Source organism: Bidens hawaiensis, unplaced genomic scaffold, assembly GCF_021521415.1.
Source record: "Bidens hawaiensis isolate Kalapana, Puna unplaced genomic scaffold, B.hawaiensis_p1.1 tig00006990_1, whole genome shotgun sequence".
NCBI classification, from domain to species: domain Eukaryota; kingdom Viridiplantae; phylum Streptophyta; class Magnoliopsida; order Asterales; family Asteraceae; genus Bidens; species Bidens hawaiensis.
In genome coordinates, this window is record NW_027491479.1 from 893,113 (window position 1) to 917,112 (window position 24,000).

Below are 24,000 nucleotides of genomic sequence, written 5' to 3' on the forward strand. Positions count from 1 at the left end.
TGAATTTGTTTAGCTTTCAAATTAGCACATTATCCATTTATCGTTTAATCACAAAAATTTATACACTTACCAATTAAAATATTTAGATTTTTATAAAAATATTTTTGGGAATTTTTACTTATTTATTAATTTATAAAAAATCATTTTATATGCTATTTTTAACCTGTAAATCATCCGTTTATACCAAACGACTTCCGAAAAATCCTATAATTTTTTTTAGTGATCCAAATGACTTCTAAAATAGCCTGTAAAATTTTTAGAACTTAAAAATTTTGCCAATTTACCTTTTTGAGCCAAAAAACGATCATTAAAACTCGAATAAAAGCGAATCCAGAAACCATAGCTAGGGTTCTCCAATTGACTCCAAATTTTATATGTAATCATATTATGAAATACCGGAGTTCTCCACAAAATTTCATAATTTTTCAAGCAGTTTAAGTTTTTTTTGTTTTCAAACAAACGTCCCTAAACGGTAATAAAATCACCAAATATTCTCGAATTGTTGAAAAATAACCAAATTTGGACATGGACTCATTCATATGGTCCCTGATGTGCGAACAAATTTTCACAAGCTAAACACAAGCACGTTACAATCTAATCCTAAACATCCCATAAACGAGTACTTTAGTAATACCTTTGCGGTTTTCGACTGTTTCAACCCTTTTCTCACTTGTCCGGGTTCTTGGCATTCTAGCTAGAGTAACTACAGGTCCTATGTTACAAAACCAAGCATGTATTATCAATAAATCAGCCTTCAAGCAAAGGGTTTCGGTTAAGGTTTCAAACCAAACTTTTGAACCGTAAAAACACGATTTAAACCTCCTAATCCATGTTTATGGCCAAAAAAAGTGTTTGATTCTGATTTCTAACTATGTTTAGGATCAAAATATATTTTTGGATCATTTTTAAGGTTTTTGCATGGTTAGAAGTAATTTTTGGTAATCAAACTATGTTTTATGTGCATAAACATGTTTAAATCAAGTTAGTTTTGATCAAAAGTGAGCTTTACCTTTAGGTTTTTGCTGGATATTGGAAGAACAGAGGTTTAAGCAGCTTCTTGGGTCTGGATATTTTGCAAATGACTTAATATTGAAGCTAAAATTTTTAACACCCCGGCTAAAGCGAAAACGCCTGAGTGTGACGTACAGATTGCTCAAACACACGTGACACTATTAGATGACCATAATAGCATTATTTTATTCAAATCATCATGTAACACAAGTTTATCAAATAATACAAGTTGAAACAATAAATAAATAAATGATAAGTTGTTATTTGAATATCCTATAGGCATACTATGTGTCTTCTAACTTTCATCCTCGTATCTTTACACCTGTAACATATGTATAAAATAAAGTCAGCTATGAACATAGCTGGTGAGTTCCCACAGTTTTTATATACATATATAAAAATCATACAATTCATGGATAAGTGATAAACGCGCAAGTAAGTCCTTTCCAGTTGGTAACAACCAACGTACTTGGGTAATCGCGCAAGTAGGGTCCTTCCCAATTGGTAACAACCAACGTACTTGGATAATGAGGCCCTTTTCCACTCGATACAAATGGACCGGAGTACAAAGGGGGGCGTATGATCATACTTAATAAGGCTTCCCAACGTGCAAGTAATATTCGTGCAAATAATACAAGTAACACACATGTCCATATACGAATTGTAGTTTTGTAATAGAAGAAATCAATACTTGAATTTTAATATTGATACATATGCTACCCCAAAACAATAAAACATTAAAAAGGGGTGGTGAAAAACTCACCTCGAAATCGAAGACAAACTTGTAATAAAAGCCGAAAGCACAATAACGAAACCGAAGCAACCGAAAGTGCATTAAAGAATCCGAAACGATTGAACTTCTCGAACTATAAATAAAATAAAATCGCATATTTAAAGACTATCTAACGGGAGTATTAAAGTTAATTATTGTCTAATTTTATTGGAAATATATTATTGTTTTATTTAGCTTTTATTATTTTAAGGCATGAATTAATTTAATATTATTTTTAGGCTTTAACGGAATTTTAACGAACTAAGAATTGTTTTAATATTATAATCTTAACACTACTATGTGAGTTACAATGTACGGATTTTAAACGAGAAATTTATCTAGTACAATTATTAATTTAGCGTTTAAAAATATCTAACGAAAAGGAATATAAAGTCGATGCAATAAGCTAACGGTTTATAAACTAACTTTAACGATTTAAAAATATTTTCAGCTAACTAATTGAATTATAGTTTACCAAATTATCTTTACCGAATCAAAGTTTAACGGATTAAAACTAACGAATTAAACTCAAAAGAATCATGGTTAACGAAATAAAGTTAACAAACCAATTAATATTAACGGATTAATGAAATATAAGCTTAATAAATTTTAAGGTTAATGAATTGAATCTAATGTAACGAAATTTAAACTCATTTTTTTAACGTTTTAACGGGTTTGGAAGTTGGTTTTTACATGGAAAATGGTGAGATAAAACTTATACTTATTTATAAAAAAAAATTGTATAGTTTAAAAGTGGTTTTATTGATTTATAATGATTTTTAAATACATAAATCATTTAATTAATATAACTAAACAAGCTGTTAAAAGAAAATACAAAAAAAAGGCCTGACCCCGGGTCCTTATGTCCATATGCAGACAGACCAACCAACTGCTCCAGCTTATATCTTGAACTTAGAACAGAAAAAAAAATTATATATTTTAACATGAAGTTCATCTTCTTCCCATAGAAACCCTAATTCAAATTCGATTAATCTGTTCATTGTTTGCCCAATTAAGTTTAGGGGTTTTGTTTGTTGGATCAAAACTAATCAATTGCATATAATAATTAGCTTAAAGGATGTTAATTTGACTGAGAACGAGACGTTGCCGGAGCCGAAACCTCGCCGGAATAATATGGTTATTATAGAGAAAATTATTGAGAAAGAGAGGTGTGAGCGGGTTACAAAGAAGGTCCGGGTCCTATTTATACTAGTTGTAGGAACGTATGCGCGCTAATTACATTAATTTTGATATTCGAATAATCCGGCGAGCATCACGGGATGATTCGCGGTGTTTAGACGCAATTAATCAGTTAATCATGGTATAATATCGACAAAATATGCGTTAAATAACAAATCTCGGGTCAACGTATGAGGTTTAGGGGTGTTTTGGGACCTCCGGCGCCGCCACCGGCGATGGTGGCCGGAAAAACGGGGAAAGGGACGGGGTGGGTTGGGACTGTTTTTAAATTTTTAGCATTTTACACAACCAGCCCCTGAAGATTTATAATTCTTTAAAACTGAATTAAACTTTAATTTTACATAAAGGCCCTTGGACTTTTAAAATAGATTTTATATTTATGTTCTAATGATTTGTAAGTTTAATCTGTAAGGCTCGGTTAACGATATGACTCGGGATTTTTGTAAATGAATAAACGTACCAATCATTTAATGAGCATTGAACATCAAAGGTTGACGAACATAAATACATCTATTTAAATACTTGAAAAAAAAGTTCAAAAATTCGAATCGGGTCGGGTTTTCGGGTTTGAAAAGTAACGAATGTTACAAAATTGTTAATTATATAAAGGGGGATTTGTTCCAAGTTGGCGGCCGAAACCTTTTTGGGCCCCACTTTGGCCCATTTGTCTCGTTATACTTGCCTGAACGTGAAATCCCGAGTCTAAGTTTATTTTAGGTTCGGTTTTTGGCGAGAAAAATATATCGAGTACGACAAACAACGCAAAAACGAGTGTTTTTCAGTCAATTTCTTGTAATTTTAGAAAAACATACTATTTGGTTGTAAAAATTCAAAATATTTTTACGGATCGCTTAAAACATCTCAAATAAATATTTTGTAAGTCTTTTTTAGATTAATGGATGATACAATACTTGTTTCGGAACTAACTTTTGCGTTTAAAGTTATAGGGAGTAGTTAAGCGAGTATCTTTTCGTTTAACTAGTTTGCTATTGTACTAAGGCCATAATATCAATATATTAGCTTATAACATATGTAAATCACTTATAGATTCCCCACGGGATATCTGGGTCGTTACCAGACTCATTTGGTTATTCGTTTGTTCGTTAATCTAAGACTACTGGCATGTTCTAGGCGTGACAGCTATACCCATACTAGATATGCAGCGCAGTTTAGTATGAAGATTATAATAATATTATAATATTGATTATAGGATTTGAGTGATAGCAAGCAAAACGAACTACGAGCTGACACCATACTGAATACCTTCTAAACAGTGAGTTTCATGACCCCTCTTTCTAAACTGTTTTACGAACTTTTGGGGTGAAAAGCATGTTTGTTAATATCCATATACCTGAAACATATGATGATGTGAATTATCTAAATGCTAACACATGAAAGTCCCCACTAACACAGTGATTAACTTCGAGCCGGTGGCTTGTGAATAGTGCTATTGGTTTGACAAACCCAAACGGAATCGGCCTGGTTGCCGTGTCACACATAACGCCGTTTGCACATGACCATAATTATACAAACATGCTATGTAGTGTTAGACATAGCTAATTGGGGCATGTTGTGGACAGATGGGGGGGCAGTGGTTGATTGTGCGTGGGAAATGGAGGCACGCAGCTCGAACGAACAGTCAAGGTTTCACTATAGCTTAACATAATTACATCACATACATACATGCATACATAAATATATACGAACTACGATTTTTATGGTTACGCATAATTGATTTACTGAAACTCGTGAAACTCACCAACTATTTGTAGTTGGCTCGTTTTAAACTGTTTTTCAGGTATACCAAAATTGGAATAACTTGATGATGTGCTACGTGTATAGAATGTGGTTGATGCTGCGTGAATAGAAGCAAGTGTATTTAAGTAAATAGTATAGCAGACTGGTTGTGATTTTACCACCTAGTTTGTAACCGAAGATAGAACAATGCAATATATTATAAATTAGTTTGTAAAGTTTCTTTATAAACAATGTGGTTGATACCAGATGTGTCTGTTACATTCTCGTTTTACGCTTCCGTGGTTGGTAGTCGAGATGTGACAGAAGTGCATTGGGTCACCTGCACGGAGTTCAAAAAAAGTTCTAATATTTTCGGGCCCTCCTATTTAAAAATTCAAGCCCCTAAAGAAATCAAGCATCTTGCTCAATCCATCACGTCGTTGTTCTATATACTTCATATGATTCCGTTGTCAAATATGTAAAGCCAAAATTTAAGCTAAATCAAATAAAATGTGTGCAATCATCTGCTTTAGTAGAAAATTCAATGACATGAAGATATCCCTACATAAAACGATTTCAAACTTTTTCTTTCATTTAGTCATTTCATGGAACACATAGTCTGCATGAAACAAAGACACTTTCAAAATCAACTATCAACATAACATTTCGTTTCTTTAATATAAGTACAAAAAAAACTAAAATCAAAATGTACTAAAAGAGGTGGGGACATAATGTATCTACCAAATAAATTGTGTCATCGCTGACGAAGTATTTACTTCATTTGGAGGTTGTCTAAAGCAACATTAACATCATCGGTGAGACCAAAAAAATAATATCAAATATAACTTTTTCTAAAACTTAAAATTTTATATTTATCCATTTCATTAACTATCATCTTTGGCAAAGAAAAAACAAGATTTAGACATGAGGTTAGAAGAGTGGCGAGCAACTTTAAAAACGGAAGGTTTAAGAATTAGTCGCTCTAAGACCGAGTATCTTAATTGTGACTTTGGCGGGTTAAACGATGATGAGGAGATCCAGATCACCATTGAAGACCAAGTTGTTCCGCAGGTAAAGAAGTTCAAGTTTCTAAGATCGTTTGTCTAGAGTGATGGGGAAATAGTTAGTGGCGTGGTCCACCGTGTCCAAGTAGGATGGAGTAATTGGAGGGCAGCTACAGCAGTTTTGTGCAACAGGCGATTCCCAACTAGTCTAAAGGGTAAATTTTGTAGGATCGCAGTTAGACCTGCGATGCTATATAAAACAGATTGTTGGGCTATCAAGAAGTAAAATGCACGTAAGCTAGAGGTATTAGAGATGAGAATGCTAAGGTGGATGCGTGGGCACACAATATTGGACCGAATAAGATATGGTGTTTTTCGAGAGAGATTAGGGGTGACTAACATATCAGATAAATAAGATATGGGAGATTGAGATGGTGTGGACATGTGAAGAGAAGACAAACGACGGCTCCTGTTAGATCCGTAGAAACTATTAATATAGAGTGGAAGAGGGATAGAGGACGTCCCAAATTGACTTGGGCCGAGATAATTAAGCATGATTAGCTAGATTTGCACATCTCTAAGGGCATTGTTGAGGATAGGAATTCTTGTAGACATAGAATCAATGTTAAGGATTTGTAGGAGAAATGTAGGCTTTTGATTATAATTATATCATGGGGGCTTTTATTCACCTTATTTCGAGTGACAAATGATATATTTTTATAATATCGTATTCTTAAATTAGTATTTTATAACATATATTTATTATTCATTACTAATATCACTATTTTTATTTATCTATTTTTAATCCGGCTACTTTAATTATTTTACTTTTACTGATTTATTTATTTATCTATTATAGGTATATGTTTTTCCTTTATGGTCTAAAGTTTTAATGTTGAACTTGTTTCTTATTTGGTCTCATGCATATGGTTTTGGAGTCGGAGGTGAGGTCTCTCTGAAAGCAGACTCTTTATTCTTTGGGATGGAGGTATGGTTTGCTTATATCTCACTCTCTCCATACCCTGCTAACAGTTTAACTATTAGTGAGATTTTACTAGGTATGATCGTTGTTTTATCTTTACACTTTGAAACTCTTGTAATCTAATATAAAGAGAAAGATATAAACTCACACGCATACATCTTATAATTAAAACTAGGTATAATTGATACCGTTTTAAATAAATAAAATGTAATAGAAAATGTTGGTGCAAAATTCTATGAAGCATCGCATTTATTTTGATGGGAACATATTTTTAAATTCTATTTAAACTTAAAACAGTTAAATAATTTGATTTTCATATTAGAATGAAAAGTTTGGCTCAATTAACAATTAAGTGCCGAATTAAGAAGGTTTTAGAGAAACTTCTGAGTTCCGACTCTAGTTTCATTGCCGAAGAGGAATATAGCCGCTAATTAGATTGCTTACATGGCGTTATTTCTCTTTAGTGCAAGGTTCCTTCTATTTATGTTTTTAGTATTAGAGATCTTCTGTAGCTTTTTAGGTATTCCAGCTTCTCTAAAAAGAAGGCGAAGGTGTTCCACGCTGTTATCCTTGTTATGTTTTGGTGCTTATGTATGGCTCGAAATTACCTGGTGTTTAATAATAAATCAAGTATTTTCGCTAATTTAACCTGGTGGGTGGCATCAAAAACTCTTGTATTTCTTTGGGTGCGCAATAGAGCTAAATCACAAATTTGATCATGGAAGGATTGATAGGGATTTAACTTGAAATTGTTGTGTTGCCTGGGATCTACTATCTAGCATTGCTTGGCTTATGTTTCTTTTCATAATAAAAGCTATAAAACATCGTTATTTGAAAACAAAGCAAAATAAAATAGAATAAAATAAAATAGTGCATGGTTGTAGTTCCAATATTCAGGAATTGGCCACTACTCAGGACGCACATGGACATGGATGATGGTAACCCATTTCTCCATAAAATAGGGTAACATGTTACATTCAGCCCCCTGGCTTAACTAAAAGTTATGTTAAAAGTTAAAAGATATTTCCAAATACGTCCCACCCACATGTCCAGGATAAGACTCCCATCATCGTCCCAAATTCCAGATCCCTACAAAATAAATAATCAAATACTGTTTCCTGTGAACATATTATTTTTATAAGTTACATTTTTATCCATAACTCATTAAAAGTTTTGTTAAAATTATCAGCTTTCAAAAATGGTTTATGACGGACATCTGATGTAAACGTTATAAAACGGATGTTTTAACTTTAAGCCTTTGAAAGTTACACTTTTAATTCCTTTATTTTATAAATATTTCTGTTTTTATCCGGTTTTAAAAAAACCCTAAAAATGAGCCACTAAAAAGAATGTTGTTGTTAAATGAACTAAGGTATTCTTTCGAAACCTTTCGACAACAAAATGGGTTTCTTGAAATAATCGAGCAATTCATGGGTAGCAATATTCACTAAAAAATCACAAACAACATTAATAATACCAAACTTCTGATGAAGTGGGAATATTTGAGCAAATTAATCATAAGTAATCCCCACCCAAAAGCAATGAACACTATGAAAAAGACCAAACTTCCTTCGAACTGAGTTTCTTGTCAAAATCGGACTTCTTTGAATCGTTGTAAATGCGTGGTGTGTCAAGGGGGAAGATGATTGCCAGATTGTGTTCAGGGGTTGGGGTTTTTGACCAAAAGTATATTGTGCTTGCAATTGCAATGACCAAAATACCTATAAAAAGTATGTGACTAAATTAATGCCATATATTAAACCAATACACGTATTTGAAAGTATATAATGCTCAAATAGACTAAATCAATCAACGCCATGATCCAAACGCGATATTTAACTTTAATTCAACCTAAACCAAAAAGAAAATTACTTTAATATTTGTGAATATTTAAAGAATAAGAAATTCAATTCATGTCAAATTTTTAAATACTTCTATTCACCACTAACAAAAACTAAATATAGATTAGTTGTACTTAAAGTTTCTCATAATTTTATAGTGATTATAAAATGTAGCATGAGATATCTACAGGACATGATGAGAGGGGCATTTGTGTAATTTTGCCGTCCGATATCCACTTATAAAGATTGGTCTCCGCATGTGTTACAGTAGTAAAATGAAGATCAACTGCGACGTCTGTAACAAAGACGAAGCGTCCGTGTTCTGTCCGGCCGACGACGCCGCCCTTTGCGCCGCCTGCGACCACCGCGTTCACCATGCCAACACCCTCGCCGGAAAACACCACCGTTGCTCCCTCCTCCCTCCTTCCCCTAACAACTCCCCACTATGTGATATCTGCCAGGTAAACTTAACATCTAGTTTTAGGGTCAGGGTCAGTCTAATCCCATGCTGACGGCCGCTTTGAAAGAAGAATTCAAAGTTTGACCTTGTGTGGTTAGTACGGACGTCTGGATATTTTTATAAGGCTGAGGGGTGTGGGGGGCTTTAGTGGGGGCTCCAACCAATAATATTATGACTTGTGGCAGAGAGAGAAACTGGATAAGGGGGTTGTTGGAGCCCCCGTTGGAGCCCTGGCCCCTGGTGTGGAGGGGCTCCAGCGAAAATTTTTTTTTTTATTTTTTTATAAACATATTCAAACAACGACATTTTTTTTGTGTTAGTTTTGAGAGGATTTTAGGAGGAAAGGTGTATAATTGTGAAATGAAGTATATTTTATAAAGGTATATATTTATAGTTTAAGAAAATATTTTTTTTTTAATTTAATATGAGCTCAACGGCTCTTTTCCGTAAACCTATATAGAAAATATATTTTTTTTTTGTTTTTTTCGGCTCCCAACGGTCCAAAATACCTCAAAAGGTGTGCTCCTCTCTCTCTTCTCCCGCTAACCAGCTCACGCCTGCATGTTTTTTCGCGCTAGCGCCCCGTTAGCGCCCCCGCTAGCGCCCCGGTGGTGTGGTGTTAGCGCCTGGGGACGCGAGCGGAGGGGCTCTAGCGCCCCCGTTGAAGCCCCACACCCCTCAACCTAACAAAGAGACTTGTAAATATGGTAGGCCGTTTTAACCAAAACTTTTTGAAGTTTGACCGCCTGGACACAGAACGGCCGTACAGATATTTTCCAAATGGGGGTTCTAACAAAAAGTTTTTAAATATGGTAGGTCGTTTTAACCAAAAGTTTCAATGTTGGATCATCTGGGATCAGAGCAGCCGTCCGTATATTATCTAGACAGCAGTTCTAACAAAAAGCTTTCAAATTTGGTCGGCCCTTTTAACCAAAACCTTTTGAAGTTTGACCGTTTGGGATCAGGACGTCTTTTCGGATATTGTTCAAACGGACGTTCTGACAAAAGGCTTTCAAATATGTTCGCCGTTTTAACCAAAAATTTTTAAAGCTTGACCATCTAGGATCAGGACGTGTATCCGGATATTATCCAAACGGAGGTTCTTAACAAAAAATAAATATTGTTGTCGTACAAATTCATCCAAAGGACCATTTTAAGTTTTAACTAATAATTTTCAAAGCTCAACCTCTATGTCTGAACAATCGTCCGGATATTGCTCAAGATGTTTGATTTTAAAAGTTTGACACCTTTTTATCATCACGTCTGCCGAGTGTTTTATGAATAGTCATTTGATGGTGTGAAATCAGATGTTTTTTTTTGTTTTAAATTCCAATCGAAGCTATTATTATTATTATTATTATTTGATTAAAATTTAACAGGAGGAGAAAGCTTTGTTATTCTGTCAACAGGACAGAGCAATCCTATGCAAAAACTGTGATGTAGCAATTCATAAAGTCAACGAGCACACGATGAACCACTGCCGGTTTCTTCTCACCGGCGTTAAGCTTTCTTCTGTGGCCTTAACACCCACCACCACAAACGGCGTCGTTCCTGACCAAAAACCCAAGTCGCGTGAACGAGAACCGGTTAGTATTAATAAGCCTGTTGCTGTCTCTGCTCCGGTCGTAAACCAAACCCAAAAGATAAACGGGTCGGGTCATGGATCTACTACAGCGAGTAGCATATCGGACTACTTGATTGAGACACTACCCGGTTGGCATGTTGAGGATTTTCTTGATTCTGCTCCTAATAATTTTTCAAAGGTCAGTAATTATTTAGAAATCTTTTTATTATTAAATTAAAAAAACATAGGTTTTTGGTTAATTGGTTTATGTTAATCCGATAAATCGATAATCGTGAAATTATTTATTTTAGAGAAATTGTTAAATAATTATCATAAGTCCATAACTATAAGACATGATTTGGTTAGATTTATGGGTAATCATATTTATTATCTACTTGTATAAATAATTATAAATGGCCATCAATAATGTTATCGGTAACATACAATACTTGCGGGGTTTTCTTTATCATAATGCTTATGGGTTTTGTTTATCTTATAACTTATAGATTGATGACGACGATTTGGCGGTGTTTTGGGACAACAAGGTTTTTAAAGGAAGCTTGAATGATTGCTTATCGCCCGAAACAATAGGGATTTGGGTTCCACAAGCGCCGCCGCCGCCAGCAGCTCCTCCTCCGCCACAACCACTGCTTCAAAATCCGTATCAGCTTCAACCTTTTACAAATATGTATTTTGGAAGTCAGATGATTAACGAGTCGTCGCCTTTTTTTGCTCCGATTAATATCAATAAGCCCATGAAATCAAACGAGAAAAGGGAATTAGAAGACGGTAATTGCTTTACTGTTCCTCAGATCGGCCCTCCGATGACGACGAACTTCAAAAGATCAAGAATTTATAGATAGTAAACCGTAAACGCATCGTGATCGGTTCGTGTTTTGTATCATATTTTTGTTTTTGTCTAAGTGAGTTTTGTTTCATCGCTAATTTAGCAAGAAAATAATAATGCATCAAGGGGCTTGTTAATATTGTACTTCCTTTATAGATAGAAACAGTTATTTTAACTTTTTCTTACGTTTTATCCGTTTGACAGATAAAAAAATTACATCTTAAAAAATTCATCCGAATCCTATTCTCAAGTTTACTATATGATTCCCAAAACATTTATTATTTTATCTTCTCATAGTCAATGAATGTAGTAGTCATGTACCGTTTACTACATGTCTAATCTACACAACTTCAAATCACATAATCTACAAGACTCCAAGTCATTTGGAACAAAACTTCCATTTTTCTTTCCTTTCCTTAATTTGTTTTCTAAATGAAACTCAAAACTCAAGAGCACATCTTTTTATTTCTCCATTTTCTTAAATAAAATTCAAGAAAACAAACCTCTTTTTATTTCCTTTCATGTCCTTCCTTAAGTGAAACTTGAGAGCATACAAACCTTTTTAGCCGGTTGTTAACCGAAGTATAAAATTAGTCATATTTTATAATGATAACATTTATAGATCTAATTTATACTATTTTATATATTTACACGATATTAAAATTAACTTCTATGAATAATTGTATTGTTGAGAGCCTAGCTTACTATTACTAAAAAACCAGTCAAGTAAGGTTGCTGAACTACTTGTTTTAAAAACAATACACGTAAAACGGTTTTTTGGAAACATACATTTTGCACGTGGTGGGCGCATCTAGTACTCTTAACACTGAGTATTCATAAAAGTACGTCATGATTTTAAAAATGGATTACCATGTGTCCATGTCCAAGAACCGTATATAATTAGTTATATATATGTAGGTATCTAAAATTATCTGTTTATTTTCTATTTTCTAATAAGCATGCCCAACCATATCGTCTCCTCCTACATTTATTACCCTAGTTAACACATTTCCATTTGATGTTCTATAATCATATTCAATCCATCATCTTTCAAAGACTATAAGGTCTTCATATGTTTTTGCACATGTAATGAGTTAATCTAAAAAACTAATAGAGTTAGTGTTTTTAAACATTAACGATCGATGTAACCTAAAAGTAGTGAAAAAAACATCTATAATTTTGTCTATTATCTTTTTTTTCTTTTGAACGACCAACGAATAAGCTAGGCTACCATCTGTTGTTCAGAGGTAATTATCCAATGACAAAAGATGACCTCATAGGCTCGCGATCGCAGACAACGCTGGGTAGCCCAAGCCTACCATCTCCTGTTCCGAGGAAATCTCATCGCCCAAAGACCTATTGCAGTAAAACCAGGTTGCGATTTTTGGCCTCCAACCCAAATCTTCACATAATTCTCCTCCAATGTAAATTAAGCTAAAGTTCATTTGCTTAGTTTTGTCTATTATCAATAGGTATGTGAATAACTTTAGATCTCATATAACGTTAAAAATAGAAAGATAAAAGCAGGATGATACACAAGTTAAATAAAAGATACGTATTTTAATTTAAGGAAGCATTTAAGACTTTAAAAGTACTAAACTTCAGAAAGACGTTAAATCTGAAAAGCACAATTTCAGTTGTTTTAAGTCTTGTTCAAATTTCATTCTATCTATTTTTTGGCCCGCTTTCAATAATGTAATTTGCATTTATTTAATTTGGTTTTTGCATGATTCGTTTTCAAATTGAAATAAAAATTTCTAGAAACGTCATTGTTGTAACAACTATAATTAATAGTTAAAAGATTTTAGTGTTAGAAGTATAAGGAATATTTTATGATGAATGATTGAAAAGATGAGGAAAGACAGTGTGGCATACAGCATGGGTTCATGTTATATGTGTGTATCTTTTCATGCGAATATATTCTACCTGAGAAGTTGATATGGATATTTTGAGAATAAGCTTTGACTTTAATGTTGACCACAAAAGGTGAGCATCCCACATGCAACTGTCTAGATTTACCAAATCATAATGTTAGTTTTTCTATCTTTTGAGTTGTGGTGGTGTGGTATACATGTATACCGTGACATAGTGTATATGTGACAGTTTTTACATCCTATTTTTCACACCACCACAGCCTAATCATATAGCAGTTGACTAGCTGTGATGTAGGTACTAATTACGTTTTCTAAAACGGTGAGATTAATGTGATTTTTTTATAGTGTATTAGGAGCTAAAGATCGAGAATGTTTTACATAAATCTCATGACATTATAAAAATGAAATTACACTTGTTACTTCACTCAATGATGAAATTATCAATCTATTCTTGAATGTGGATATTGGTTGATTGTTAAATATCGTCGTTCATGTTTCTCAAATACAACAACATGTTATCGTAACTACCACAAGTATTGCCTTCTTTTTAGAGAGTCGATGATTTCAAGTGCTTTATAAAATCATAACTTGAATGAGTGATTAACAATCAACAACATGAAGCCTACACCTACTATTGTGTATTGGAGTACGTAACGGAAATTGGATAGTGCTATGGCTACCTTTGGGATACAGATTCACCACCCAAGATAATGGTAGGGCTACGTGTCTAGTTGTTGGATGTAGATACACCACCAATAACCGGAACCACGGTGCCTTAGATCACCTTCTCGATCGGCCAAAATCGAGTTAGCAAAGGCAGAATATTAATTCACCCAAAAAAATGAATTAACACATTTAAACTTTTCTCAAGCATAATTGAAGGGATATGTACCCGAATCCTAATATGAACGGGTCGGATCATGTCCACAAATAACCACAAAGGAGGGCAGAAAAGAACCCACCTAGGTTAAGGGCCCACGAGGCCCATAAACAAAGCCCCGAGGTTGCAATCATACAACCCGAAGAGCTCAACAAAGGCGTATGAGAATAAGAGAATAACATATAACTACGTTTGCTGCGCATAAAGGCACCAGCGCGCAGTTAAGTGCCAGCACGCTTGAGAGCGCCAGCACATATAAATGCATGCGTGCCCACATCGGCGCACGCAGCCCAAGTACATTTGGACCTTTTCTTGAAGAAAAGTCATAAAGCTACATTGGCAATAGGACACCTGTACGGGGTCTTAAGGCACCTAAAAGGACAGCCCAATCAGGGGTGCCACCTCGGCAGGTATGACACACTAGCCCATGAAACCCTAAACATTCTTCTATAAATAGGAGTGCTACCTCCACCTATGAGGTCAGAACACATATTCATCTCTATCCTGTCACTAAATCATCTTTTAGCTTTCTACAAGTTTTACTTATTCTCACGCCGGAGGGTGGTTACGGGAAGCACCCCCCCCCCACCTCGTCTTCCCGTAATGAGGCTTACTGGCGCTGTGTCTTTCTCTTGTGCAGGTTCTGAAGGCTTTCTCTGGTGAAACATCTCTAGACAAATAGAACAGTGGTGGGATCCGATTGAGATTCCGATCACTTGACTCTTCATTGGCACCATCCGCTCTTAGCTGAGCACAAACGGCATCATTTCCCGTTTTTTCTCCTCTGTTTCACCGTTTTTTCCTTCCTTCCGTTCTTTTGTAATGGCTGGTAACCAAGACCCTACCAACACACTGATCAACGAGGCCACTGATGAGGTTTCCGGCGCCCGCTTGCACCCACAGGGTCGGCGGACCACTCGGACCCCTTTTGGTAACACGTCAAAAAACGGCTAAAGCCATAGATCCAAACGTCACATTCCAGGAACCCTCTGCCACCAAGGATCCAGTTCACACGGAGGAGGCTCCATTGGATCCAGGTCTGTGGTTGCTCCAGCAACAGAAGGCATTAAAAATGCCAAATTTGAGGCGATGATTAAAGCTCAAAAACTTGCGCAGGTTACCACAAACCTGCAGTTCACCAACGACGTTTCTCGCCAGAGACCGATAGGCACCCCACCAGCTCTCGAGCTTGTGGAAAGGACCTTGAGGGGGGCGGGAGGACGTTCGAAGACATGGAGACCGATGATGAGGGTGATAGTTCTCATAGCAATTCTGAAGAAGAAGCTAGGAGCCCTCGGCGCACACCTAGCTCTCAGAAAACTATCAAGACGGCCAAACGGTCAGTCTCGAGAACTCCTCTCCCAAAAACTGGTGATGATGACTTGTATGCGCCGTATAATCCTAAGCAGCAGAAGCAGGTGGATCTTAATGCGCCATACAAACCAGCTGCTCTTTTACACCACTCCAAATTTACTAAGCGCATTGCTGAGGCTGTGATCCCAAAAACAAAAAACTCTTGCGGGTTTGGGCAAGTACGATGGTACTACTGATCCGGAGGATTTTTTGCAGAGTTTTTTTGGTGACAGGTGGATTACATCAGTGGTCATTACTAGTGTGGTGCCACATATTTGCGCAGAGTCTCACTGGCACTGCGCGTGTCTTGTTTGAAAGTCTACCGGCTGGCAAAATTGATGGCAATAATGAACTCACCGAGTTATTCTCTGAACACTTTCGCCAGCAAAGGCGTTATGATCGTGAGCCTGATGACATTATACATTGCGTCCGCAAACAGAATGAAGATCTTGAAGATTACATCACTCGCTTTACCAAGAGGCACTCACTATTGGTGGTATTAGTGAGCAGTTGATGCGCGTGGCCTTTTTACAAGACGCGCGCAGCGAGGAATTGCGCCGATGTCTTGTGAGAAAAGACGGCATGCCCAAAACTTGGTCCAGAATTATGGAGGCTGCGCGCATCTTCGCGCGCAACGAGAAGCTCATTGAGAAAGAAAATATCCAAAACAGGATTCAGGGGCAAGACAACTCCCGCCCTCAAGATCCCAAGAAAAACAAAAACAACTCTGTCTGGTCACGCATTCAACCACAGAGCTCTTCTGGTGACAAAACTTATCCTAGCAATTTCACTCCAAAGAATTCACGGGAGAAGTCCCAGGCACTGCCGCGCATATGGACACCGATTACCAAAACTCCTAGTCAGGTACTGGCCACTGAAAAGTTCGACTACAGGCAGCCAAGAAAAATTGAGCATCGCGGCAAGGTAGACAAGAATAAGTATTGTGACTTTCATAAAGCATACTGATGATTGCTACCATCTGAAGGATGAAATTGAAACGGCAGTCAGAAATGGCAAGTTGGCGCACCTAGCTAAGAATGCCAGATATAGTGATGCTAACCCTGAACGAGTGTCCGCTTTAAAGCGAATTAAAAATCTCAGCTGCATGATGCAAGGCATACCCGCACAGAAAAACTGGCATAAGAGGAGACACCTTTATGAGTCTTGGCGAGAAGCACCAGTGGTGTTCCCAGTTATTCCTGGCGGTCCCTCACATAATCGCCCGCTTGTCATTACTACAGTCATCGGTAAGTGTCGAACCCGTAATGCGCTGGTCGATACTGGGAGTACTTCTGAAATCATGTATGAGCACTACTTTTGGGAGCTTAGCCCGGAAGACCAAGCACGTTTGGTAGAAGTGAACACGCTTATTTCAGGAGTTTCAAATGAGGTGGTATATCCGTTGGGGCAAATACAATTCGAAGTAACCCTGACTGATGGGGTGCACTCTTGCTCTAAAGTTTTCGACTTCCTGGTACTCCCAACTACATCTACCTATAACATTATCTTGGGATGTGAGGCCATGGCGGCCTTCAACGCCATTCCGTCCCCGCCACATGGCGCCATTGGTTTCCCCACACCAACCGGTGTCGCGTTTATAAAGTCTGACCGACGATGCGCCGTTGCTAGCCATCCACGTACCGGTCAACTTCCACCACCTCCAGCGACGCGCGACAGACTAGTCAAGTGGATTCTCAATCCAAAATTTTCGGATCAAACAATTACCATCGGCAGCGCTATCTCTGACGCGACATGCCAGCGCTTAAAGCAGCTTTTGACAGAATACATAGATGTATTAGCATGGCAACCATATGATATGACTGGCGTGCCACACCACATGTCGCAGCATAGTTTGAATACTTACAGAAACGCTGAGCCTGTAGTACAAAAACGCTGAACCATGGGTTAAGAGCGCGTTTATGCCATAAATGAACAAGTGCAAGACCTTCTAAAGGCTGGCATTATCCATCCTATCCGATACCAAACCTGGGTTGCCAACCCGGTCATGGTCAAGAAGAGTAACGGCGCTTGGTGTATGTGCATTGATTTCAAGGATTTGAACAAAGCATGTCCAAAGGATTGTTATCCTCTGCCGGAGATCGACCTCAAGATTGACTCCCTCGTGCCGTACCGCATCAAGTGTTTTCTGGATGTGTACAAAGGTTATCACCAGATTAAGATGGCCCCGCATGACGAAGATAAGACTGCCTTCCGCACTGATACAAACATTTATTGCTACACCAAGATGCATTTCGGCCTCAAAAATGCGGGCGCTACCTGCCAGCGGCTAATGGACGGGGCATTCAAAAAACAAATTGGAAAAAATTTGGAAATTTACGTGGATGACATTGTTATCAAAAGCAAAGAGGAAGATGATATGCTGCGCGACATCCACAAACTTTCGATCGGTTGGGCGAAGTCAATATGAAGCTTAATCCTGGCAAATGCACTTTTGGCGCAGGGGATGGCAAGTTTATGGGTGTTATCGTCACCAAGAACGGGATGCAGGTAAACCCGGAAAAGGTTCAGGCCATCCTGGACATGTCGTCACCAACGAAGATCAAAGATGTGCAAACGTTGAATGGTCGCCTAGTGGCCATCAATCGTTTCTTATCGCACCATGCTTCCAAGTCAACACCCTTTGTTGACGCCCTGCGCAACTGCCTCAAAAAATCAAAGTTTAAATGGACGCCAGAGGCGGAAGCAGCATTTCAGGATATCAAGCAATGCCTTATCAGTCTCCCTACGTTAACATCGCCTCTCCCAGAGGAGCCTCTGATCTTGTTAGGGGTGTTCACGGTTTGGTTTCAAACCGTGAAACCGTCCAAACCGGTCATCGGTTTGGTTTCACGGTCGGTTTTTTCTTTTAACTTCTGGTCGGTCGGTTTCAAAAATTTCAAACCGTGGCGAACGGTTTGGTTTACGGTTTATACCGGAAACCGGCCGTATAAAATCGAACCGAACCGTAAGATTTGACACTATATGTTTAAGTCTTATATATATATATATATATTTTTATATAACAATATTTTAGAATATGTATTGAAGTTTTTAATAGAAGTTTTTATGGGCTTCCAATCTAATCCCATATTCCATGAACTTTTTTAATCTACTTCCAGGTTCATATAGAAATTGTTAATAACATTGCTGCATAACTGCTTCACAGTAATGTAACATCCGAACATTAATATCATTACTGCCTATTAATTCCAAAACTCCATCCACATGTTAACATATGCGTACACATATATATATTGTTCTTCCACTTCTATACATTAAGTCCATTTTGAATAAGCTTTGAATTTTATATTTTCTAAAGGCTTGGCAAGTCCAAACCGTGAAACCAAACCTGAACCAAACCGTTAGTAACGGTTCGGTTTGGTTCGGTTTTAATTTTCTACGGTTCGGTTTTGGTTTTCGATAATAAAAACCGTTACTAACGGTTTGGCTAGCGGTTTGACCTAAAAACCGTCAAAACCGGACCGTGAACACCCCTAGATCTTGTATCTTTCGGCGAACGCGCGCGCCATTGGTGCCGACTTAATGGTTGAACGTGATCACCTTCAGACGCCGATTTACTACATCAGCAGGGTCTTAACATATCCAGAGTCTAGGTATTCGATCTTGGAAAAGCTAATACTAGCGCTAGTCCACGCCTCACGCCTGCTATGCCGATATTTTAATGGACACCCGATAACAGTTCTCACAGGCTACAATATCCAACAGGTGTTGCTGACCGAAATTATCGGGCAGACTAGCGCGCTGGGCCATTGCATTGGGTGAACATACCATCACGTACAAGCCACGCCCAACCATTAAAGGTCAAGTACTAGCCGACTTTCTAACGGAAATTCCAGAGGACATGGTTGAGGACGCACAGAGAGAAATCACTGGACTCCCAGTAGGCATCTCGGAAGACACATGGTTTTTATTAGGGGTGGCAAATGGGTTGGGTTGGGTCGAAACGAGTCAAGGGTCGAAACGGGTTAGGGTCGGAATGGGTCAACTAAAAAAAGGGTTGTTTTGGTTCGGGTCGGAACGGGTTTGGGTCAAAAGGTTTGGGTCAGAACGGGTCCGGGTCGGAATGGGTCAAGGTCGGAACGGGTCAAAACGGGTCAAATCGGTTTTTTATTATTTTATTTTATTTTTACTTTTTTTTAAGAACGAGGGTAAAGACGCAAACGTTTTAGTTTTTTTACATTTTTCGTTTTTGATTTATATTTTGAGTTATGGTTTTTTTTTTTGAATTGTTTTGAATAAAAAACCCCTCCCAAAAAAATTAATAAAAAAAGCATAACTCAAAATACAAATAAAAAACGAAAAATGTAAAAAAACTAAAACGTTTGCGTCGTTGTCCTCGTTCTTAAAAAATAAAAAAAAACCCAAGAAATGAACTGAAACCGAAAGCCGACGGAAACGAAACATAAACCAAAAATGAACCGAATTAATCAAAACCGAAAAAATCGACCTAAACGAAACTAAAAACTGAAACAGAACAGAAATGAAACTGAAATAACAGACAAGAACGAAACAAAAAGCCGAAAACGAATCCGAAACCGACCAAAAACAAACAAAAGAAACCGAAACTCAACCCGTCCAGTGCTCCGAAACCGACCAAAAAGAAACAAAGGATATCAAAACCCAACCCGTCCAGTGCGAAAGCTCATGTCGGCTCGAAACCTAAACCGAACTCGTTCCAATCCAAAAGCCGTTTCAAACCAAGCTTGCCACATTTCCTTAAAACACTAACCCAAATGGACCCATTTATTTAAATTTGTCGACCCATTTTGACCCGAAAATAAGAAGGTGGAACTTTAAGTGACCCATTTTGACCCATCTTATTAAAATCTATGACCCAAACCAACCCATATGATTTTTAAAACAATCCAAATTGACCCATTTGAAACGGTTTTGGTCAAAATTGCCACCCAAGTTTTTATACACAGATGGCGCTTCCTGTAATGAAGGCGCAGGCGCCGGTTTGAAACTAATCGCGCCAGATAAACAAGAATATACTTATGCGATTCGCCATCTACAACCATCATCCATTAGAGTCCGATTATACAGAGAATAATGAAAATAAAACCACCCACGTTCCTAATCTTTAGGATATAAAATCTAGCCACTGCTTGCTAATAATTTAATAAAAGTGAAACAAACAAAAACTAAATTAAAATAATAAAATAACAACTTGCATGGAGATAAACATGGGTAGAATGAGATGCATGGATTTATCCTTAGCTACTTTCACGGGTATCGAAATAGGTAGTTGAACCGACCCGACCGACCCGCATATTTACTTCGTCCCTAACTGCTAATGGCTCATCACACATGTGGTTGCTAACACCTAGGCATACATGAGCCTATATTTTATGTTTTTATTATTAATCAAGTTCGGCTAAATCAATATTATTCCGACACTTAGATTTATATTAAGGTTTTGGTTCGAGTATTTACGTGAAACGATTATGTGATCAATTTAACCATATGGCAGCATGGAACGTTCTAAAAAATCATCCAGTCAGTCAACCCATGCGATTTAACGATCCGACACCGGCACTTCAGATGTAGTGCCGGATGTTGAGGGAATTAATTTTTTTTTCTTCATTTTAGTATTTTTATTTAATGTTTTAATAAATTTAATTTTTTCTTTCAAATGAACTCGATATTTAAATGATAGTTTAATAAAAATAATTAAAACGAAAATGAAATGGTATAGGGTGTTTGAAAGAAGAGTGGTGTCACTAAAATTGTAGTTCAAGCGTAAATCAGGGTAGTAGACAAGTAAAAATGAGCCGAGACTCTGAGGTAGGGATGGCAATGGGCGGGGTTCGGGCCAGGAACAGCTAATCCCATACTGTACCTGTCACACCCCAACCTAAGGCGGAAGTGTCAGGATGCGAAACGTGGTTACAAGGTACTATCATACATATATGAAATATGATAATATCTATTTAATTTATTCATTTCAATTTCAAATAAAGTGCACAAGTTTGAAAATATAAAAATAGCAATTCGAAACAAATAAATAATTCCAAACTAAATAATAGAGTAGTAAAACTTTATTTTTATTTCCTAAGGTCTTTCTATGTGTTCTTCAACTTAACTTCAAATCAACTAGTAAATGATAGGAAATGAAAATACATCGAGAAATACTTATAAATGTTTGATTTTATTAATAATAAAGATCCGAATAACGTTCCCGAATCGGGTTAAATGTAAATGAATACAAATATGGAAAGTCCGAGATGTTGCAGTACTCGGTTATAAAATTTAGACATATACCAAGCCCATTACCCGTCGGGTATCGGGTATACCCGCTAGTTTGTTAAAAAAATTTCGTTAGAATTTTCAAATATAATTTTTACCATTATATTGTATATATATGATATAACTATTAATTTGAAAGTTGCTGCTCTCTCACAATTTGCTACTGTTCTATCCCTATCTATTTTTATGCATGAGTTACAATCACTTAAAGCAAACTGGTGTTGCCAGCTTTTGGTACACGTGTCCTTCTCAGCAAGATTCTAACCTTTTTGTTTATCAATCTCTCATCTTCATTCCTATTTACATGTTGAAGCTTTCGCTCTCTCTCTCTAAAAACTTAAGGCTCTAGCTTTATCTTTTATTCCTTTCTTTTCCGGCGACTCCATGGCTGCCGTCGATGATCTGTGACTGCATGTACAGAGAGAAAGTGAAACACTGAAAGAGAGAGAGCAATTGTGGGTTTTACATTTGTCACACCCCGACCAAAGGCGGCGGAACATGCCGAGGTGTAACGATTGTCCATAAGCACATGACACTAATTAAAGTGACAGTATTTAATAAACTCATTTCATTTCACAACATCGAAAATGTCACATAACAATTATCCATAAAATAACCATAAACAAGATATCACAAAATATGGCAAATTGATATTGTTCATTTTTACTAATATCCTAAGGTCTTTGATGTCGTTTTCTTCACAATCATAAATCAACCAAGATGCAAACCTGCAACATTTCATAAAATAAAGTTTGTCAACACAAAGGTCGGTGAGCAATTCATAAGTTTAATCATATTAGTATATAATAAAGATAGCCACAAAACTTGCATACGAAACGATAAATAAAAGTGGTAATTTGGATAAATAGATACGCTAAACACATTAGCGACACCTAGCTATAAGGGGATGCCAAATAGTCTAGGATTTTATAGTTATCGTTAATTGCATTACGTTAACGACACCTTGCTATAAGGGGATGCCAAATAGTCTAGGATTTTATAGTTCCACCAACCAAAAGCGATAAACACATAGGCATATAAGCACAGAACACCAAATCTAGCAATTATTTAGGTAAAGTATACAACTACGTTTGTGGTTTAAGATTCAAATATAAAGCATTTTGTTGAATAAGTATGAAATGTCACCCCCAAAATAAAAGATGGAAAATGGGGTATGAAGTACTCACCTTCAAGTGGTAAACTTGAAAGATGATAATTTGGAGATTTGTCGGAACGACGAGTTTAACGCACAATGCCTAAAAAGAAAAGAAGTCTTGAATTTAGAAAGGTTGTCTTGAAGGTCTTTAAACAAAATAAATGTTGAGAAATGTAAATAATTAAAGTTCAAGGTTTAAAATGTGACTATTTAAGAATTTATAATAATAACCCTTTAAAAATGTAAGTTTGCTCGAAACCGGGTTAAAGTATCTAACCTTAATATTTACTCAACCTATGTTAAGTAATAAGGTGGGTAAAATGAAAGAATGCAAATCCCTTTGGAATAAAGATACTAAAACGGGTTTTTTTTATCGAGTGTTCGGGTTGTCGGTTCGGGTCTTGATAACTGGTCAAACCCAAAGTCAACTTTCCAAAATATTGAATGTTATGAGATAACTCAATAAAATTTAATAAGACTTAACCAGGTATGTAGTTCCATTGTTTTAGAACTAACAACGCACGTTAAGCGAGTGTTCGGTTTTGTCGGTCCAAACTTTGTTATGAGATCAAGTTGGATCCAACATTTCCAAGTACTTAAGAAAATATTTAAAAATCAATTTGTAACTATTTTTAAAAAAATATACAAGTCTTGATGGCTTAAAAAAACACACTTGTGTGTCTTAAGCGAGCAAGAATCGGTTTGGTTCGGTTTCCATCTCACCACAAGTTCATAGATGGTTTCCACATGTCCAAACACTAAAGAACTTGTATAATAATGTACAAATAAAAAAATACCAAAAGTTAACAATAAAGTCTTTAAACAAAAGTTCGGTTTTCGGTTCGGATCGTGTTTCGGGTTAAGACCGAGGTAAGATTCTACAAACCCATAACCATAGAATTTGTAAAAATGATTTTAGAAACTTAGATCTAACACTAAGTATGTTTAAACAAACAAAACTAGTAACAAAGTTCGGTTTACGGTTTAGAGCTATTTACGGTTAAACCGAAGCATAGACTTTTAAAATCCCATAACCATGGAACTTGTAA

General features: G+C 36.7%; 1 protein-coding gene across 1 annotated transcript; it reads left to right on the forward strand.

The window, feature by feature from the left end:
• The first annotated feature begins 8,822 nt into the window (after window positions 1–8,822).
• LOC143634098 (B-box zinc finger protein 21-like) lies at window positions 8,823–11,434 on the forward strand. Its single transcript, XM_077102267.1, has 3 exons — window positions 8,823–9,008; window positions 10,387–10,770; window positions 11,078–11,434. Exons 1-3 carry the CDS (start codon window positions 8,823–8,825, stop codon window positions 11,432–11,434), a joined length of 927 nt encoding a protein of 308 aa, XP_076958382.1.
• The last annotated feature ends 12,566 nt before the right edge of the window (window positions 11,435–24,000 follow it).

Excerpts from the sequence above, each read along its gene's own strand:
- LOC143634098 (XM_077102267.1), top strand. The coding sequence starts at position 8,823 with ATGAAGATCAACTGCGACGTCTGTAACAAAGACGAAGCGTCCGTGTTC. Across the intron at positions 9,009-10,386 it reads CACTATGTGATATCTGCCAG|GAGGAGAAAGCTTTGTTATT; the intron begins GTAAACTTAACA and ends AAAATTTAACAG. Across the intron at positions 10,771-11,077 it reads CTCCTAATAATTTTTCAAAG|ATTGATGACGACGATTTGGC; the intron begins GTCAGTAATTAT and ends TATAACTTATAG.